Source organism: Molothrus aeneus, chromosome 2 (assembly GCF_037042795.1).
Source record: "Molothrus aeneus isolate 106 chromosome 2, BPBGC_Maene_1.0, whole genome shotgun sequence".
Classification (NCBI taxonomy): Eukaryota; Metazoa; Chordata; class Aves; order Passeriformes; family Icteridae; genus Molothrus; species Molothrus aeneus.
In genome coordinates this window covers 102,894,053-102,914,512 of record NC_089647.1, presented here as the reverse complement: position 1 = coordinate 102,914,512, position 20,460 = coordinate 102,894,053, and the positions used below count along the sequence as shown (strand labels likewise).

At 38.9% G+C, this 20,460-nt stretch overlaps 1 protein-coding gene across 1 annotated transcript in view; it reads right to left on the bottom strand.

Annotated features, from left to right (window-relative positions):
• Window positions 1–563: 563 nt before the first annotated feature.
• Window positions 564–20,460, bottom strand: part of PHEX (phosphate regulating endopeptidase X-linked) — a 95,094-nt gene continuing 75,197 nt past the window's right edge. Inside the window, exons 16-22 of the mRNA XM_066571650.1 lie at window positions 13,566–13,620; window positions 10,342–10,409; window positions 8,832–8,962; window positions 5,849–5,914; window positions 5,633–5,737; window positions 3,873–3,949; window positions 564–666 (exon numbers count right to left, since the gene is read on the bottom strand). Coding sequence (XP_066427747.1) covers window positions 564–666; window positions 3,873–3,949; window positions 5,633–5,737; window positions 5,849–5,914; window positions 8,832–8,962; window positions 10,342–10,409; window positions 13,566–13,620 — 605 coding nt within the window. The remainder of the gene's footprint in view (window positions 667–3,872; window positions 3,950–5,632; window positions 5,738–5,848; window positions 5,915–8,831; window positions 8,963–10,341; window positions 10,410–13,565; window positions 13,621–20,460) is intronic.

Genomic DNA, 20,460 nt, shown 5'->3' with positions numbered 1-20,460 from the left:
GCACTAATCTGACATATTAAACTGAACTAATAGAAAGTCTTGTGTCTTTACATCATGCAGCATCATTTATGGCATGCTGGGCAGTGACAGCTTAAGTTATGAAAATGCAGTATCACACAGCAGATCAGAGCAGGCTTTATAGCAGGTCTCATGAATTTCTTCATCCAGAAAGAATAAATTTTACTGTGGAAGCATAGAACCCCTGCAGAGCAATAGATTAAAACTGGATTTTAGCATTTTCGTCTTGCTCAACTATAAATCAGGAATTAGAATTGATAATGGCAGTTATCCATCAACAGCAGTGATACTGCAGATGAGCCAGAGTAGTTTTATGGTTAAAAGGAGTTACTTTTTATTATTATACCTAAAGAAAAGCTTTTCTATTTGGAATGTTTCTAGGCTCTAAGTAAGGAATGATCAGATCCATGCAGATCGTCAACATGGGTGAGGAAGACGCATCTGAAGTAACACCTCTCCATATTTCAGAGCGTCATTCTGAAGCTCTGGCAATGGGTTTGAGCAGCTCAATTGCAGGCTCCTGAGAGAAGGGCTGGCAGGGAGAGCTACCAGAGCCGGCAGGACTGCGCCCCACGGTTCATCGTCGTGTTCGCCGCGCAGTTGAATGCCTCGCGGAACTCCTCAAAGTTGCTCATGGCTCCGATCACTCTGCAAAGAGAAAAGTGCTTGACACGCAGGTTGCCTTTTGTCAAACACTACAGGTCTGCAAGTGTTCCAGTGTTTTTTCACTTCAGGCTGAATTTTCAGGCTTTCATATCATTTTCCCCACAAATAAAACCAAAATGTTCAGAAGGGCTCCCAGTTAAAGTTAATATGAAGCAAATATTGTTTCATGCTTTGAGAATCATCTTGCTTTGCTATAAACTTTAGGAAAAACAAATTCATTTTGTGATATTGTGTCCTTTAGAACAATTTTCTAATGTAACCCTTGCAGCACAGGTGGGAGATCAGCAGTAGCTGTGCAGGGTGGAATTGTTCTTCCAGCCCTGGCAGACAGCTGCAGTGCAGCAGGCAGGAGGATGGAAGCACACACTGGGCTTGTGCTGGCAGTGGTTTCATGAGGCTCCAGATTCTCCTAACAGCTTGCTCTGCCCACCCACACACATCCACACCCACACACACTGGGTCCCTGGGACTTTACAGCTCTTGTTGGGCAGCTCAGCCTTGCACCTGTGAGCATCACGACTCCTCTGATAGTTTGGAAATATATTTTCTGAGCCTTCTGCTCTGAACAGCTCCCAAGCTCTCTTGCTTCTACCACAGGTGATACTGAAAGAGCAGCACATCCCTGCCTGGCACAAGCTGGACAATGTGCCTGCATTCCAGACTGGCACCTTTAGGCACAGGGGAAGAGCTTGGTCTTTGCATGCAGTAATCCTTGGCTCCTGCTTCCATGTCTGCATTTGATGCAGTCAGAAACTATTATTTTACCTTGGCTAGATTGAAATTGTGTTGTTTGCTGTTTTTCCCCGTGCTTTCAACCATCTTGGGATTTACTAACCTGAAACTTGCAATGGTTGTAAAGAGTTTTCTGAGTTAAAAGCAGAAAAAATATCTCCTGTGATAGTAATTGTATACCTTGCCTCTGTTATGCAGCAAGGAGGCATTTTTCTATATTGCAGACAATTTGCTTCTCAGTGTAGCTCAGCATGGTAGAAAATATTCTTATTACATTGATCAGACTTTCTGTGAGTAAGAAAATTTGCAGTCATCTGGCACAAAAATGCCTAAAGGTCAGTTTTGTAGCAAAGATTACCAAATTAGGTTAGGCTTCAAATAAGATATGCAGCTTTACTGTAAAAAAAAAAAATTGCAGATACATATTCAGGGGCAGGAACAGCAAGAGTTGGTCATGCAGAGCTGCTGCTGATGTTGGTGGGAGTTCTGCCTGCCATGCCAGGGATTTCAATCCGAAATTGGCATTCAAAAATAGCAAAGACACATGCTAATACTGAAAATCTGCCAATTAAAAACAAGTAAACCTGGAATTTATCCAGTGAAAAAATCTTTATGTGTGCATGCACACCACTTTTCTACCCATGGTTTGATTTTGCCACACATTAACTGAAATCAGAGTGGAGTGTCTGGATTTCATCCCACTGAATTATAGTAGAGACACCTTTCCTTGAGCAGGTCACACTGGCCTCCCTTGGTAATCAATAGAAAGATGTACTTGCATAGTCTAAGTAATTTAAATTTATTACCTACTGAAAGATTATTTTTATATATATATATATATATATATATATATATATAAACATCTAAAATGACTTTTCCTTTTTGACTTTGAAAAGAAACTGGTGTGAGTAGTTCAGATGCATATACCTGTGCTCAAGACATATGTTGTTCATTTCTATAATTTTTATTGTTACCTTTTATGATTACTTTTTAAAGGGCTGTTTGAGCTTTTTGGCCAGAAAGAGCTGTCAGTGTTGGAGCTAGCTGTATTGCAGTTATGCTTATAATGGTCTTGAGACATAAATGAAACCAAGCTGGGAGAAATAGATAAGATATTTTTTTAGCCCAGCTGATATGATTTGCAAGGAGACAAGCACCACTGCTTTTCTTCAGTTGTGAAACAGAAGCCAGTTCAGAGTATCTCTCACAAAAACTAAGAAAAAGTTTTATCTATGTTTTCTAGATCTCAAATTAACCTAAACTCTGAAATTTTCTTTCATAGCCTGATGCCTTTCCAAATAAATACTCTAAAAGAGTTTTCCAAATAAATACTCTATCACTAGAGTTCCATGTGTATCACCATCTCATGGGAATGTAGCTAGGAAATTATTCAGAATATAAATATACATACAGGTAAATAAACCTGAGGATTTTAAAAGACAACAGATGGTTATTTTACCAAAATCTTAACATGGGTAGGAATTACGAAAATAGTATCTCTGTAGGCTGAAGGTCAGCCTGATGCTCCCATCCTCATTGTCATGATGTATTTTCAATGTTAAAAGGCACACAGATTTGCATACTGCAGTACTTTTACCCTCACTAACTGGTATTACACTCTTTCAGTCAACAGAAAGTGGTGAGATTCTCTAGAAGGCAAATAATCCACTGTATTGTGTGAATTTTGTTGTGGATATAACATCCTTTGTCCAAATAAAGAGGTAATGTAGTACTTGACCAAGGGAAAACACAGAATTCTTAGTTAAGTAAATGCAACCAACATGAATCCCAACAAAACCAACATGTTCTTGGTGAAGAAGCAGAAAAATAAACTCAGGCTTCTTAATTCCTATGTAGTCTAAAACTTCCCCCCTTCCCATGGCAGGGAGTTCATGAGTGTCTGTGGCCAGAGGAGCCTTCTGGCCAGAACAGGCTCCCTCTGTTATGGCTGGACTACCACAGCTCCTTCAAGCAAAGTGTCCCTGGAAGGCCAAGGGAAGAGTCAGGGCTTGAACTGAACTCAGGGCACAGTTTGCTTTGCTTTATCAATGTAATTCAAGGTGAAGACTAAGGAGCTTTTAATGAACTCAGACAGATTAAATCAAGGCCCCTCCTTATATTCACTCTTTTCTAAACTGGAATTGCTTAGGGAAAGAAAGTGATAGATGAGGCATTTTAGGTACTCAGGCCATGATTACAGGACATCACAGGGATCAGAGTGTGTTCTGGTTCAAATGCTTTTGAAGGTAGATGCAAGCTCCTCAATTTTACAGAAGAGCATTTATAATAGTGAGAGATAAGCTAATAAAAGCAGTTCAATTTCCATCTAAACCAAGAGCACAATCCAATTTTGTGCTTGCTCTTAAACCCCTCTTAAAATGCTATATTTCTGCACTTCTGTTCTGCAGTGATTGATTCTGTGTGTAGACACTGAGGAAATACCATATTTGCACTACCTGAACTGAGGAGGGCTGTGAGCTCCAGTATATATTTGCTCCCTTGCAGATTCCGGTCTAAAGGAGTTGCATCTTACCTAATAAAATAAAAGAAAAAAAAATCAGAAACAGGCACATTATCTGGGATGACTTTTTATGCACAGCAAAATGTAATGTCACTGTTCTTAGGATGTCTATTACTTATAAAATACATAAAATGGAAAGACCATAAATTCCTACTTTGTTTCACCTTTGCCAATCTGCAGTTTTCTCTTGTTTTTCAAATCCCCTAATGGATCCAGTGTCCACCCACTGTTTTTCTCTACACACTCTTTCACATCATCTAATCACAGTCACTTTACTAGTTCTTTTTTTGAAGTTCTCTATAATGGTAGCTTGTTCTGCAGCATCTCACACCTTGATAGTTACCAAACATACTTCTTGGTCTCAAAACTATGTACTGTGTATAAAAGGTACACATAATAATCCTTATCATCTCTAGAACTGCTGCTATATTACCTTATATATTTATGCCATGTTGGAATGTCAGTTTCTTTCAAAATTATACATATTCCACATTTCCATCAGTGGTCCCCAGTTCCCTGTACCTGATAAGTTACTTAATTCAATCATAACTGACCAAAAAACAGGGTGGATAGAATATTTGCATAACTGAATAACCACTCTTATGCTGTATCCATTGCATGAAGTCTCCTTTAAACTGCCCCTACCTTACCTAAGTCTCTACATTAAATGTTCCTATCAACAAAATCCTTTAAGCCAGATTGCCCATAGGATTTCAGTGAACTTCAGTGCAATTTTTTCTGGCTGAACACAGTCCTGACATTTTATAAAAGCCTGTTGAGTGTCTTGAGCTTTGTGGAAATAGACTGAGCTCGAGGGTACCTTGCATACACTGCTCTCACTGTGCATGTGCCCTCCCTGTGAGGGACCATTGGACATATGATTTCTGCAGTTGTCCTGTAAGAGCCCCAGATGTTCCCTCTAGCTTCAAAATTTTCTTGGAGAAAAACTGACATGAGGTGAAACTCTATTCAGCATAAACAATGACAATGGAATAGTCTCTTTGTTCAATATAGTCAAATTGAAACAGCCATAGGCCCACAGACTGCTACACTGACTCTCAGCAGAGAAATTATTTTCAGCCAGGACTGGTTGCATTGTTGCATTGGGTCTTGTTTTTTCAGTTTGGGATGATTCATTCCTTCAACTGGAGGCAAAGTTTTATAGCCTTTTACTTCTCATGTAGGGAGTTTGCCCCAATTTCTTTACTCAAATAAATAATTTCTGCTCCTCCCTCACTCTATGTTTTTTCCTAAAAATATCACAGCCCTTATCAAAGTTTTGTCACAGCATATTTAGTGTACAGATGGGAAAAAACAAACTAAGACTTTCTTCACTGCTGCTTAGTTCCCTTGAACAATGTACACAGTAACAAATGGTGTGAGTTAAAATTGAAGGAGGCTGAGGAGTCAATACATGCAGGAAGACCCTTTTAGTGCAGAGAAGTAGAAAAAAGAAAGAAAGTTGCTGTGACAACACTGCAAAACCAAGAATCATTTCAGCAGTTCCGGCACCATGGGTAGTGGAGGACAAAGAGGGAAAGAGAAAGAAATAATAACTGTGGGAGAAGTCTCTCCTTATACTCTCAAAATCTGTGTTTGGGTGATGCAGGTTGTTGAAAACAAGCAAGCTCATCTCTGCACTGCACATTGTTCAAGTTAATAGATGGGGATTTGAAATACATTTATTCTACTCACATGGGCATAACTCAGAAAGAAAAGCTGGTTATGTGTGAACTCAAGGCCTGGCAGTAAAGGCTCTTCTTCTCCTCCTCTCTTTTCTGTAATCCATTTCCTGTATGCCTGATAAGAAAGAGATACTAAGTGCCTTTCAGCAACATGAAGATAACCACAGCTTTTTTTTTTATTATTTTTTAAGTAACACGATGTTTCAGATATTTTCCATCTACTTACCCTGAAAGCTTCTCGCAAACCTCCATTATCTGCAATGTTCTCTGCCAAAGTTCTCTTCCCTTTCACCTTGGCAGAATGAAAGAACATCAATCATTTGACCCATGTCTGAACTTCCTACTTGATCAACTTTAAAAAGAGGGGGCAAAGTAAAACAAGGCAAGAACACCTCAGTAAATTTCAAGCAACTTTGGTTAAGAAAACTGGGTTTCCATGTGAATACTGCCAGTAAACTATTTTCTGTGATGAGTTATCCTGGCTCTGGTAATAGATCTCTCTAGTACAAAATATAGTAGAATGCACTTAAGAATCCAGTCCCTGATCTTTGAGTTGAGTGTCAGTAATTTTCCCCTAAGGACTGTTTATATCTGGTGACATGTGACATCCAGTAGCCTCTTAAACTTTTATCTAAAAGGCTATATTTATTTCTCTACATAACTCTTAATATGCTACTGGGATGCAAAAAATAACTTCTGAGTCATAACATAAATAAGCTTAATTAAAAATAGCTGTCAGAATCAAAATTGGTAGTATATTCAGTGCTCTAAAAATATCTGCAAAGGAGATTCCTGTTGCTTGTCCTGGGTATTGATTCCAAGAGCAGGAGCAATAGCAACAAGAATGTGTTGTGGGAAACTGCACTATATAAACTTTGTGAGGAAACTACTCTCCTGGCATTATCAAGTTCGATATCATTACAAAGAAATCCTAATTTCTGCTGAAGTGGCATTATCTCTACTCACCCAGCCAACTAAGGTCCTTGTGTTACCAACTGTATTTGTAATTAAGCAGTTTTACTCTCTCCTGTGCCTCGAACAAGCAAGATAATTGAGGCTGGTTTGAGCAGGGTTCTGTAGGTCAATGCTGGCTGCAGCCATCAGCTATCCCCTGCCACAGGATGCCACAGTGGGGTTGGCATCAGGACTCATTTCAGGATAGAAAATGAGGGGAAAACTCAAGGGAAGGGCCAGGAACACAGCCCCACACTCAGTGCAGATGAGCACCCAGATTGGACTGGGACACCTTGATGCCTTGGGTACAACGCTACAGGAAAAATGGGAGCCAGAGAGGAAAGTGCAACCCTTTCCTGTCAGCTCTCCCCTGCCCTAAGGAGGGTGGAGATGGAGGAGAGAGAGAAGCTTTTAGGAGAAAAGGTGCTGAGACACCAGGGAGCAGACAGCACACAGCTGACTTTTCCTCTGGCCTTTTTGCTCGCACATTTCACTTGCACTGGGCTTGTGAGACTGACTTAGAGCACAAGATCAGAGTAACCTAACAGGGCCACAGGCCAGCTAAAAAGCGGAAGAATTCTTTCTGCTGATCTCAGGCAGCTGGGGATCAAGTATTTGAGACTACTCTGCACAGGGAGTTTGTGGCAGGGATCATGGACCATGATAAGCCCTTTATATGACGAAATGACTTTATGTGATTATGGCACTCTGAAGCTATTTCTATATCACTTTTTCTTTCATTAGGTTTCTTTTCTGGAGACATTTGTATTGTATACCAGATGAGAAGGAAGAAGAACAAATAGGTTTCTTAATCCATGAAAAATATTCATACAAGGGTAAAAAACCTGCAGAGTATTGATGCAAATGACAGGCCAAAGTGATAATAATAAAAGGCCTTTGCTTGCATAGCTCTTCCTACAAAAGCCATAAATATGTCAGAAAATTGGAAAAATATTCTATCATCTAAAAAGTGCTTTTGGATATCCTGTGGATATAGGAGGAATGGGATGACAAGGCTGTGGGTAACAGGGTCTCTCTAGTAAGCCCATGGACTTCAAAGGCAGTATCTACACTGGGATGAAATTCAGACCTACCTCATCTCAAGAGACAGTGCAAAGGTTAAAGGGGATGGCCAAGCCAATGGCAGAGCATGGGAAGAGCTCAGCCACATCCTTGGGGAAGGTTTTAAGGATCTTCTTTGAGTGGCATTTTTGTAATGACACTTTTTTGTCCCACAAATATTCAGGAATGAGCCTGAGAATTTTTATTTATAAATTAGATTATTATGAAGGATTTCAAGTCTAAGTTGCTGGACTTCAGACTAGACCACATTATGGCTTTCTTATCTCTGAGATCAGCACAAACAAGCCTGGGAAAAGTGCTAGAATTGTTGATAAGAATTTCATGGGTCCTCACTGTTCTTAAAAGGCAAAGATTTATTAGTATTTGTAAAATGTAGATAGAGGTGATAGAATTGAGTGGGGACTGGAGTATGTGTTTTATCCTGAAAACTAAGATTAAAATCGTGTCCCAGACAATATCACTGGAATTTCAGCTATTCATTTCTGAAGGTCTGGAACAGATCCTGTTTATCCTCATTCTGGACACACATATGAATGTACACCTCTTCAGGGAAGCCCATACCTTTGATAGACAACAGAAACAATTCCCTTGCACTTTCTCAATCCTTTTCTAGGAACTACTGCTGTCATATTCCCTTGATTAAACATACAAATGGGGTCTGTGTGCACACATGGAGGAAATAGCAAGAGTGAATCTGAAATAAAGTAGGGCTTATGCATCCATTTTATAGCTGCAATAAATAACAGGCAGAATTGTAAAAGGAATCTATAAAACATGCTATTATACTCTTTCTAAAAGAGTGACTGCTCAGTTTTCATTACAGACTTCATCTTCAGAAGACATTTAACATGCTCACAATAATTAGACCAGCCCTGCTGAGTGACTTCATCCTCTTCCTCTGATTCCAAAATGATGTGATGGAGAGAAATGGTTTAACCCTGTCACCAGAGTGTGGGTAGTGGTATTTGACTGGACTAATCAAACCTGACAGACAATTTTTGAGACAATTATTCACCTCAAAAAATCATTTGTTGTGAGAAATGAAGTTGGTAGTTTAATATTCCAATATGTTGGGATTTATAAAAAGAGAACTTAAAAAAAAATGAAAAAAAAAGCACAATGACCCAGACTCCTCATGTACCACTGTTTTCAGTCACTGGTGGTTTACATACATGTAAGCCAGCTTGCTTCCAGTAGTAGTTGTTGTATTGATTAATCATGCATTTTGTTTTCTCTTTAAATTTTTCTTCAGAGTCAGTTGTCCACCAAGGGTCTAAATTTCCATTTTTGTCATATTTCCGACCTCAAAAAGGAAAGAAAGAAAACAAATGTTTTTGCAGGAAAAAGCTTTTAAAGTTTAGGAATATATCACCTTCATAGAAATGAGAGGGGAATGGTCTCATGTGAGTGTGTGTACAAAATGGATAGGATCAGTGAGCAAAATCATGGCCCCACTCAAATAAGCAGTGAAAAGCTGGCATTCTATTTATTGTCATAATTTCCATTTGCAGAAAAATATAGTAATAACTAATGAATTCTACAGTACATTTTATAGTTACATAGTGTAAGAGGCACTTAGCTTTCTTGAAAGTATAATTGCATTTTTCATCCTCAGACCATATGTCTTTCATTCTGATAATGTGATAATAATTAATTTATTATTAATTCTTGACCTGATCAGGAAACAAATCCATTTCATGAAAACTTCTAAAATTTCCACAAGTTGACAAATTCCCTAGAGATGTATTTATTTCTGTATTTGGAAGGTAAGACCCTGGAAAGGGGGAAATCGAACTTTAGGTTCCTTTCTGAGGGGCAGGAAACAAGGTGGAGATTAGGTGCTCACCAACACAAAGTGGGAGTTTATGAAGAAAAATGTCTCCATTTGCTTGTGCTTGCTGACACAAAATGTTGTAGAGCAGTGCAAACGGGATTTGTGGCGTTTTTTGGGTTTGTTGTTTGTTTTGGGGTTTTTTTAAGGTATTCTATGTTGCACAACATAAGCAAACTCAAAATTACTCCCTAGAGGAGGAGGTTCAAGTTTCTTTCTCCCTGCATCTCCCTCCTCCCCCCTCTCCCCTAACTTTCTCTCAGGAGCCCAATTTTTAAAAGCACTTTGCTGAGACAGCCAAACATGAGTAGTGGCAATGCCCCACTTCATCCAGTTTGTCAGGACAATTACACTGACATTTTCTGACTATTTTTTTTTCCCCGTCTCTCTTTTTTTTTAAATTTCATTTTAATATTTTGCAACACCTTTTCTGTACCACTCTTGTTACAGTATTGTATTTTAAAACTTGTGCAATTATCTTTTGAAAAATGTCAAATCTGAAATGAAAAGTTTTCTTTGTAATTTTTATCAATCAGAAATTATCCCTTTGTCCTTCCCACTCTCCCCTCCCCCTGTTAGGACTTTCAGAATCTGTTGCTGATTCAGTTTTCATTTGAGACAAAATGAAAGAAGCAAACTTGTGGTATTTCTTACCAAATAAAATCCAATTCAGACAAGCAAGATTCCATGTAAATAAATCTAATAAATACAATTTTATAATTTTTTCACACAACTCAGCACCATTAAAAAACCAAAACAAGAAAAAGGCTACAGCATGTACAAGTCAGCTTTCTAATCTGTCAACTCTGTAAATAAAAAAAGAAGTTATCAAAGTGCAGTCAAATACTCACCATTGCTATCAAATCCATGAGTAAACTCATGGCCAACAATCACTCCTATGGCACCATAACTTAATGACCTATAAAAAGAAGAAGCAGTTTCCTCAGAAAGTGTTCACAGTCATGAACATTAAAGGACAAAAGACATTAGGAAAGATCATTATTGATTTAAAAATAAGCTGAGGAGGAAGGGGATATGGGTCTAAAAATCAGACCTACACAATTTTGACTTAAAGATGTTGAGAGTCTTAATGTTAAACTCTTGTTTAAAAGTAACATTTAATCTAAAACTTTGCTACACAATTTTGACTTAAAGATGTTGAGAGTCTTAATGTTAAACTCTTGTTTAAAAGTAACATTTAATCTAAAACTTTGAAAGCATTGTGATGGTTCACTCTTCCAACCAAATCCTTTATCAGCATCATATGAGCTCCACCCTCCTTCAGCTGACTGAATTCTCAATGTTGTGACTGGGAACAGGACAAAGTCACAGCTGTACCTACTCTGAAACAAAGACTATCTTTTGTGAAGCATTAACAGATCTCCATTCAGTTCTAAAAAGAAAGGTCATATAATTCCCTTGCACCTGCCCTGGAATAGGATATGATACACAGTCAGATCTAAGGCACCTGGGAAACAAAGTAAAAGGAAATACTTTGTATTCCTGACTGACAATTAATTATATCTTCTTTATTATATCCCAATAAGCATGCTTTTAGGAGAAATAGGGATGAAAGAGGGAAAAGCTCAGGGATTTTTTACACCAAATGCAGTGGGTATCATGTGTAGGTGATTTACTAAATGTATCTTTCATTTGTGGAGTTACTTTTTGTGATTTTAATTATTTCAGTTATTGAAATGCTATACTTCAAAGTAGCTCATAGTATTTCTAAGACATTGTATTGAAATAGAAGAAAGGCAGAGGGTTTTGAAATAACGTTATTGGACCTAATGATCCATAGTGCACTAATTGCTCATCTCAGTCATGCCCAAAAACTATTATATCATTTAATTCCCTATGCTCCCATGAAAATCCTTCACTTTGTTTTTTTCTTTCCTGAATGGTACTTTGCATGTGTTAAAATCTCCCCTACTGCTTTTTAGCCCAAGTACTGTTACAAACCATCTCCAAAAATGCAGGTTAAAATTATATGTTTAAGCAACAGAAATACCATCCTTTTGTGTGACAAGTTTGTAATCTTGTGTAGCACACAGTGATAATTACCCCTAATAAATGCACTATGTAAGACTTGTTTTCCATATCTGAAGTAAGGGGTTATACAGGATCTTTTGCAGCTGGAGAAGTATAAAAATAATGGCACAAAACATGTAAAGAGATCTAGAAGAAACAAGCCCTATTACTAAATACATCTTATTTTTCCTTTAAGGTTCCTTGTCACCATGAGGGGCAGGGACAAAGAACAGCCTGGTGTTCTGCCAGTCCCTGGAGCTTTCCTAAGTTCCAAAAGATGAGGTTAAGGTTGCAGTGAATTTTGGGCTTTGTATCTGTGAACCCCAATGCAGCATTCTGTCCAGCTCAACAACATTTTTTCCAGGAATTTTCCCAGTTCTGTTCATGCTTTTCACTTCTGGGCACAGTAGGACACAGATGGAAGGGTTAGGTGCAGCCCAGCAGACACCATATTAAAGGGGACCCTTCTGGGACTGGGGAGGCTCAGAACTGAAAGGAAACTGTGAGGTCAGGTAGTTTGAAGTCTCTGTTTCAATATATATGGCACTGGAGACTCACAATTGTGAATGGTGGCATTTGAGTGTTATTTTATTTAATGTACTGAGATGTAAAAGTGATAACTAAGCTTTGCTTCTGCAAATAGATGTAACTGGGTTTTGGTGGTTGTGCTGGAACTGGACACTAAAATGCCACTAAATGTTAAATATTTGCTAAATTAGTTTTTCAGCAGGCACTGGTGACTTTTTGATGGTTTATCTGCTCCACTGCCATGTACTGTTTCTTCTAAGCAGACAGAAAACATCCAGAATATTTCAAGGACAAAAACAATCTGTTGTCTGATATAAACCAGCTACATTTGTTTACTAAATTACATTTTGATACGTACTCAAGCAAAACCAATTTAAGCTAAGGTAACCTTTAAGGAAGAGAAATGAGCAAAGTATAATACTTTGAAAGAAACACAGTTTTATCACTATGGCAGAAGGTCAGAATACAGAGAAATCAGAAAGCAAAGCTGGTCTGCAATAACTACAACAGAAAATAAGTTCACCTTAACAAGAAAGGACTTTCTTTTATCCCCAATTCCCACTTACAAAGTCACCTGGCCCACAAGAATTCTCTTTGAATACAAATTAATTAATTCATAAATTGAACGTGTCTTTTTACATATATTGCCAAATTTCCTGTTTACAAGGACACGATCCAGATTGGATGACGGCAAACACAAAATGTTCAAAAAGTTTGATTTTTTTAAACAATGATTTATTAAGGATATATTTCACCAGAAACTGGCTTTATATAACTGCAAAATAACTTTCAGAAACTGCCACCAGAAATTTTTCATGGTCTTATCCTACCCTAAAATAGAAGGCTATTGAACTGCACAAAAGCAGTGATTTTTCAAAATTTAATGTATGTGACCTATAATTACCCTTCCTCAGCCTCACTGGCACATGGGCCTGCTCAGGCAATCACTTATGCACATGAAGATATTCTCATGCACCTCGACAGGCACAGACAAGGGCCCATTGCTAATCTTAGATATTAGCAGAAAATGAACAATACACTGATAATAATTGGCTTCTCAGGGTATTCACTTCTGTTCAGGAAGTGTCAGTATCTGATTTACAATTCCTTTTAATACCTGCCATGTGCACACTGCTGCATCTGCATGCTGTAGCACTGAAACACTTCCACTTGGGTGCACTTAATTAGCAATTCCTGTGAGAAATCAGTCATCAGCTTAAGACAACAGCAACACATACAGCTCCCAAGGGTAAGAAAATACCACACAAAGCAGCACTTCTCAAAGTCAGCCTTTCCAGAGGCAAAAGCAGGATACAGCAGGAGAGAACACACAACCCAAGGACCAAGTTTGCCCTTACAGCAGGACAACACAGATTTCCTTGGAGCTGCCTTTCAGTTGTCTTCAACACCACAGCCTTCCTCTCCTCACCCTCTTCTTTGTGTATTTCTGTTTGCAATACCTTTCCCTGTTATTCCTCAGTTGTAGGTGGATGAGGTTCCCTTGTGCACTACTTACCTAGGATATTCTGTTCCCCAAAAGAAAGGCTTTTGAAGTTCTCCTGCTGGGAATCCTGCAATAACAAAAAGGAAAAAAAACAAAAAAGAAAAGAAAAATCTGGTGAGGTCAATTGAATACAGCTGAATAGCTGTCACAATGCCCAAGGATTTCGATTTTATGACCTCATTTGTTTGGTTTCAGAAGGTTTTTCAAGGGGAGCTTTCCCCTGGGTGGTAGAATGCAATAGAGAGGATCTCAGAGTGGCAGCAGAGATCCTGCTACAAGCAGGTCTGAGTAAATGCATGTGTTCCTGTGAAAAACACTCCTCAGGCTTCCTATGAAGGGTCCTGGATTATCCTCAGATGTGCTGACTGATCAATAGACAATACATAGGTAAAGTGCAGTAAGAATTAAAATACTGTTAGCTTAGTGAGGTTTCAGTGAAGCAAGAAATGTGAAAGTGATAAAATGTAAGCCTGATTCTATTTAGTTTATGAAAAACAGAGGTAAATGAACATACTTAGGCACTTTTGTAAGGGAAATCTGTAGATTATTAAGGCTGTAGGGTCAGCCTAGCTACAGATATTACCTGGCTGCTTCTGGTTCTGGCAACTAACCAGTTGCCAAAAAAACAGCAATGGAGACACTCTGATGAGTGATGAGCAACTGATGTTTCACATAGGAAACAAAATTGTTCCTCAAATTTAAAGTCACAGGTTTATTTTTAATTCCAGGGGGACATTTTAGTGCCAGGATACTAAAGACAGTGGAACTGCACGTGGTAAAAGTTTAACAGCCCAAATAATTGCTAAATAAAACATACACCCATGGTCAAAGTTCTTATATGATGGTGAAAAGTGCCATCCTTCTAGGCCCAAATGTGGAATTTACTGTCTTGGGTCACAAACTCTCATCTCTAAAGCACCTGCTTAGAAGATTTACCCACATGGTCATCACCTTGTTGAGGAAGAACATTTCCTCAAATGATTCACTCGTTTTCCCAGGAACTCTTCTTTACCCTATGGGTCCCTTTTCAAGAAATCACCTGAGTACCCAGAACAATACAGAAACCATATTCATTTGATTCTAATACTATTCAGTTTTTTATTGATAGTTTGGTTATGGATTTCTTTATATCTGAGATAAGTTGTCAGGCAAGATCTTTGTCTTTTCCTTACAAGGTCTTTAAATACTTACTTTCAAATGAAAAAAATCCCCAAAACAGACCCAGGATGCTGAGTGTAATTCATGCCATGCCAAATGATGTGGCACAAGGCACGTCCTCCTGGCCTGCCCAGCTGCTTTTTTCTGCTGCTCCTCCATGGTTGCCATCATCCCTATCAGCAATTAGCTTATAAAAAGTGTGGCCTACAAAATTTTTTGAGTGTTGCCTGGGTTTTTTTTTTCTTACTTCTCCAGATGTTGTTTTATTTTTTCAAGCATATAATTTGCTTTTCCAGCAATGCAAACCACAATTTTACCAATGTCAAGGACAAAGTTTTACTGATCTAACTGTCCTTGCACAGAGATTATTTATCATACATGTTTTGAACATTTTAAGCAGCAATGGTACACACATACAACCTGATGAAAATTGTTTATTAGGCCTTAAGAGCTGTGTTCAGAGCTGAAAATCTAGTTTGAACTGGTTCCCTCCAAACACTGACATTCAGAAAAGGTTTTGGAAAGCTTAGGTTCTGCTAACTCTAAATGATCCTATCCCCACAACAACAGAGGAGAGGAACTGTGGCCAAAATGAACAAATGAGCCCATACCAAAGGCAGTGTGAACTAAGGCAGCACAGTCACCCCACAAATCATATTTAATGATCACAGAATCCTGGGAGCCTGTCACTGCACCAAGAGGCTATTCAGATCTTTTAAGGAACTGCAATTAGTTTTTCTAATTTTAGAAAGCTGCAATTAGTGTTTCTAATTTTAGAAATTTTCTCTAGTTTTAGATATAAACTTGTAGTGAGTTTGCACTTGTCTGCAGTAGAGGTAATATGCATTATTTACAGCAAATTAGGTGCAAATCTTCACTCAGGCTTATCCAGCTACACTAAATGTGTCTTCACAGAGCACTGCTGAAACACATTCAGCTGTGAGTTAAGCCATGAGATAGTTTCACTGAATGAGTCAATGTGCATGAAAGGTAGGAAGCTCCAGTGCTGAATCTGTACAACAGGTTGGTAATTATTGTACTCAGAGTCAGGATCCTTTTTAGGTTAGATATCACTGGGAAAAGTGCTGGTTGAAGGAGTGGTTTCTGCTTCTGGACATGTGTGAAAACATCTCTGTAGTTTGTACTAAAGGAAGCTCAGGAAGTATTTCCAGGCCAAAGCAGAGTCAGAGGCCAGTAGAATGTACTACACATTTCAGAAAACCTCAGGAAACTGGAATACATTATCACCAGTAGGAGTTGTTCTGTTTTGTTTGGAGAGTACATGTTTTTGTGGTTTTGTTGGTTTTGTTGGTTTGTTTGTTTGTTTGTTGGTAATAAAGAAAATCTAGGTTTGAAAGTGATTCTTGGTGAGCTAGAAAAGCAAATGGGTCCCATTCTCCAGAGGTCAGCAGCACTGAGGGACTGAGGGTGCTTGTCCACTATTCCAACACTAGAAGGAACACAATGAGAGCTGACAACACCTTTATGCAACATCTCCTTCAGGCAAGCAACAACTACATCATCCTTGGGAGGATCAAGGATAACAATGTCTTATACCTAGAGTGTCCTTGAAATTGTAACGTGAGATTGATCACCAGACAGTTTCTTATTTTGTGCTGATCTGAATCCCTTGATTTAGGCAATTCCCCCATGAAGCCTGTTTCTTTTTTTGCTTGGCTTATTGCACCTAAAAGGATAATGAAAAAACTCGGAGAGCTCATATTGGGCTGCAGATACAATAAATACTAATGGGATTACTTCTATGCAACTGGATTTCAAGCAGACAAAGGACAGATCTGGAGTAAGACAGACAGATTTCAGGGAATTTCACATCTTAAGGAATAGATATAGGCAGTAGGAATGTATTTTGAGCTAACACTTGACCGCAAACTTAGCCTGTGTTGTGCATCTTTTAAAGCTTTGTCCCTCTACACAGCCCCAGAAGAGAGATACAGGCTGACAGTCTCTCTCTTTATACAATGGATTACAAATGCAGGCCCAGAGTCTACACCAAAGCCATTACTCACCAACAGCACACAGGAAGAAAATTGTGTTATCTTATTACAGACCCCACACAAATGCATCTGCCATCAAGACCTGGACTTGCAGAATGTGCTTTGACTACTTTCTTAAAACCTACCCTTAATTTGGAGCAATGCCACTGGTCTGCAGCACCATTCTGAGATGGGCACTGGTGTCACATGTCACAAGAGCACTGCTCTGTGGACAGCTGAGCTCAGGCTGTCACAGAACACCACTGGTACCCTACATCCATGCATCTTACTGGTGGCAAGGTGGGACAGCCAGGCTAGATCATCCTCAAGATGGACTTTGTGCCACTGATCCCACCATACTAGGAACCAGCTGTTCTGATCACAGCCCTTCAAGCCCAGCAGTTCAAGGAGTTTTCAGTGCACCTGACCATCTGCTCGAGTGGTCAATTCTTCAGCAGTTGGTATTTGAGCATGTTAGGGAAGACAGTGCTGAAATTCTTTCAAAAGAATAAATCATATTTACATCTCTCTCCTCCTCCACTGAGCTAGTAATTTTAATGTAGAAAGCTGGTCAGAGAAACTGTTTCCAGGAATTACTTTATCATGTACTCAGGGACTGTTGCGAGCCTGGCTTGTAATTCCCTAGATCTTCCTTCTTGAAGATAAGAGTGACATTTGCTTTCTTCCAGTCCTCAGGAACCTCCCCCAGTCACCATAGCCTTTCAAAGACTACCAAGAGTGGCCTCATAATGGTGCTGTGAGATTGTAGGTGCACCCTGTCAGAGCCCATGGGCTTGTACTTGCCCAGTCTATTTTAACATTCCCTAACCTACTCCTCCTCCATGAAGGGCGAATCTCCTGTTACCAGGTCCCCTGCCCTCATTCAGCACTACATTTTCCCTACACTTGCTGCTGCTGCTGCTGCTACACTTGCAGAAAAGTTTCTTCACATCCCTTGCCAGCTTCATCTCCAGGGGGGCTTTTGGCTTTCCAAACCCCTGTGTCTCTGCACAGTGACAGTTCAACTTTCCCCTTAGTCACCTTACTGCTCTGGAATGCAGGGGCACCTCAAGCAGTGAGCCAACACCTGGCTTACTTCAAATATTTCACTCTGAATTTAGGCTGATCTTGAAGCTCTGACAGAACTTTGCCTGCACAGGACTACTTTTAATGTAATTAAATGTTTCTATCTTCATTTTATCTGTGATGTTATTTTCAGCATCTCCCTCCAGCAAGGTGCTGTAAAGCTTGTCAGAATGTATTTAAAATTTGAAGGTGTTTTCTTTTTTTTCAGTTTTGCAGGGGCTTTACTGTCATTATTAAATCCTAGCTAAAACCTTCTGGTATTATTATACACACTTTGCAGATAAATACCCTTACCTCAGTATGATATTGCTAGTTTACCAAGAAGATGCAAATAACTACATTTGATCTGATAATTCCCTGAAAAAATGCAGAATAATGGATAAACTAAACCAAAACCACATGAGACGACTCACCAAATCATGAGGAAATTTGGAGTTCAAGACTAAATATGAATTCAAATTGCATAGTTCACTTACATTATTCAGTTATATTGCATGCTGTTTTTAACTGAGCAAGGAAAAGCCTTATTCCAAGTTAGTGCATTTACAGCTTCCAGTAATGAGGTTGGTTTGTTTTAAGCAACTTCTGACAGGCTAGTGAATCGTATAGATAAGTAGCAGATATGGAAGACAGCTGTGCTAAACTGGGTGATATACAGGGTACTCTGCCAATTGGTGTGCTGACAGTTCTCAGATGTATTCAAAAGCTCTAACTTGCTTTTTTGAAGTCCCATTAATTCACTGAATGAATTCAGATGCAGAGTTTTAAAGGGATAAGATATAAGCAGAAGACTAACTGCTGGTCAGTAATCAAAGACTATTGAATTCGTATAAGGAATTAAATGTGAAGACAGCTGGGATGTTGGTTAGTTGTCTAAAAACAGCCCAAAGAGCAGGATACATTTGTTTAGAATGGTTCCACAGAGTTGTGTTTGGACTACTGAATCTCATCCCAGTGATGGTTTTGATGTTTGGGGTCTAGCTGTCAGTCTCAATGGCAAGAAGGGTTCCTGCAAGTTTCATGTCAGATAAAACACAAGAGAAAAAACACATTGCTTTCAGATACTTTGAGACACCCAAATGGCTTTGAGCACCCACATGTAGGCGACAGAGACCAAACTGTCTGACATTACAGGGACCTGAATCATACACCTTATTTCAAGTTTTATCCTCTGGACAAAGAGGACAGAAAATATCAATTGTGTAAGGCACAGTAACTGTTCCATGCAATGCATGAACACAAAGCTTAATTTTATTAAGAACTCATAATAATTAATTTATTGTGTGAATAAATTCATTAAAGAGATACAGGGAAGTAATGGTCTTTGAAAGCAGAGGACTCTGTAGCCTCTGCTTCAATTCTTGGCTCAGTTTCTCCCTCATCTGACAAGAGGCTGTTTTTCTACTCATGAAAAAGAGAGAACCTGGTGTTTACCAACCTCAGTGGGGCAACATGAGGAGAAACATGACATGGTTTGTAAGGTGCCAAGGAAGACTGTCTGCTAAGGGAGTAGGAAATGTGAAAACATCTGTTTTATGAGAAACTTAAATCTTTATTTTATGAGGAAAAATCCTCAGTGGATTCCCCAGGGTGAGGGAATGGGGGCTAGGGGGAGAAGAACAAAGAACAAATTCTTCTATTTTATACATTCATAGATAGGAATTTTAGGAAGAAAAAATAAAGAATGGAGGTAAGGATCATGCACCATGGTTAAATAAAAGAGAATAGTAGTCTTTAGTAAATCAGGAAAATTGAAAATGAGGGCTCACTTAAGACACTTAAAGCTTACTTAATAACAGGGCTCAGAAAGTGTCCAGTCCAAATCTGTTAAGTTCATTAACCTCCAGGAAACTAATGGCACACTTGAAACTACTTCATCAATAACCTTCCAAACAGTCCAATTCTTAAGGGAAGAGAAAATGCCCTATGCACATTCCCCTCATCCTGCCCTGGCCATGGCACCAGGTGCTGTTTTCCAGCACTTCCCTGGCTCCTGGCAAGATAAGAGTTATCCCTTGCAACTCCCAGCATCAGTGAGCTGCCAACGTCAATATCTGCGTGATGCTTCCTGCAAAGATGAGACTTACTGGCTAATATGAGCTCTCATCTGTGGTTTTCTCTGTGGATGCTAATTTGAATGCAATTTTTAAATTCTGTTGTAGATCATATCTGCCTCCTGTAACATGTATTGAGGCCTCTCTCTAAAGAGGCCTCTTGACTTTCACTAGAGAACTGCAGTAACAGCACAAATGACTCAGAAGGAGCATGGATATAAACTTACAGAGATAATATCAACATTAATTATCCAGTACATCTATTCAAGCTTACACCTCATGAGTGCATTGCTTATATTTGCCTCAGTTCACTGTAAATCTCCCCTTCATTACTGTTCACAGCCCACAAATGTGACTATTTTTATATATTCTAGAGGCATACATATTTACACTTAAAAAAAATCCAAAACACACCAAATGTCTGATGAATAGTTTCCTTTTATCCTTAACATATTCAAAGGCTAATATGTTAGTGCTGTAATGAAATAAAACCTTTTCTTGAATAGAAGTATGCTAGCACACTTTGATCATCACTTGTGTCTATTTTCAGCACGTATTTTTTGACTGCTCTAGAGTGCATTAAAATAAACAAATCCTTTAGAAATTGTTTTTGGT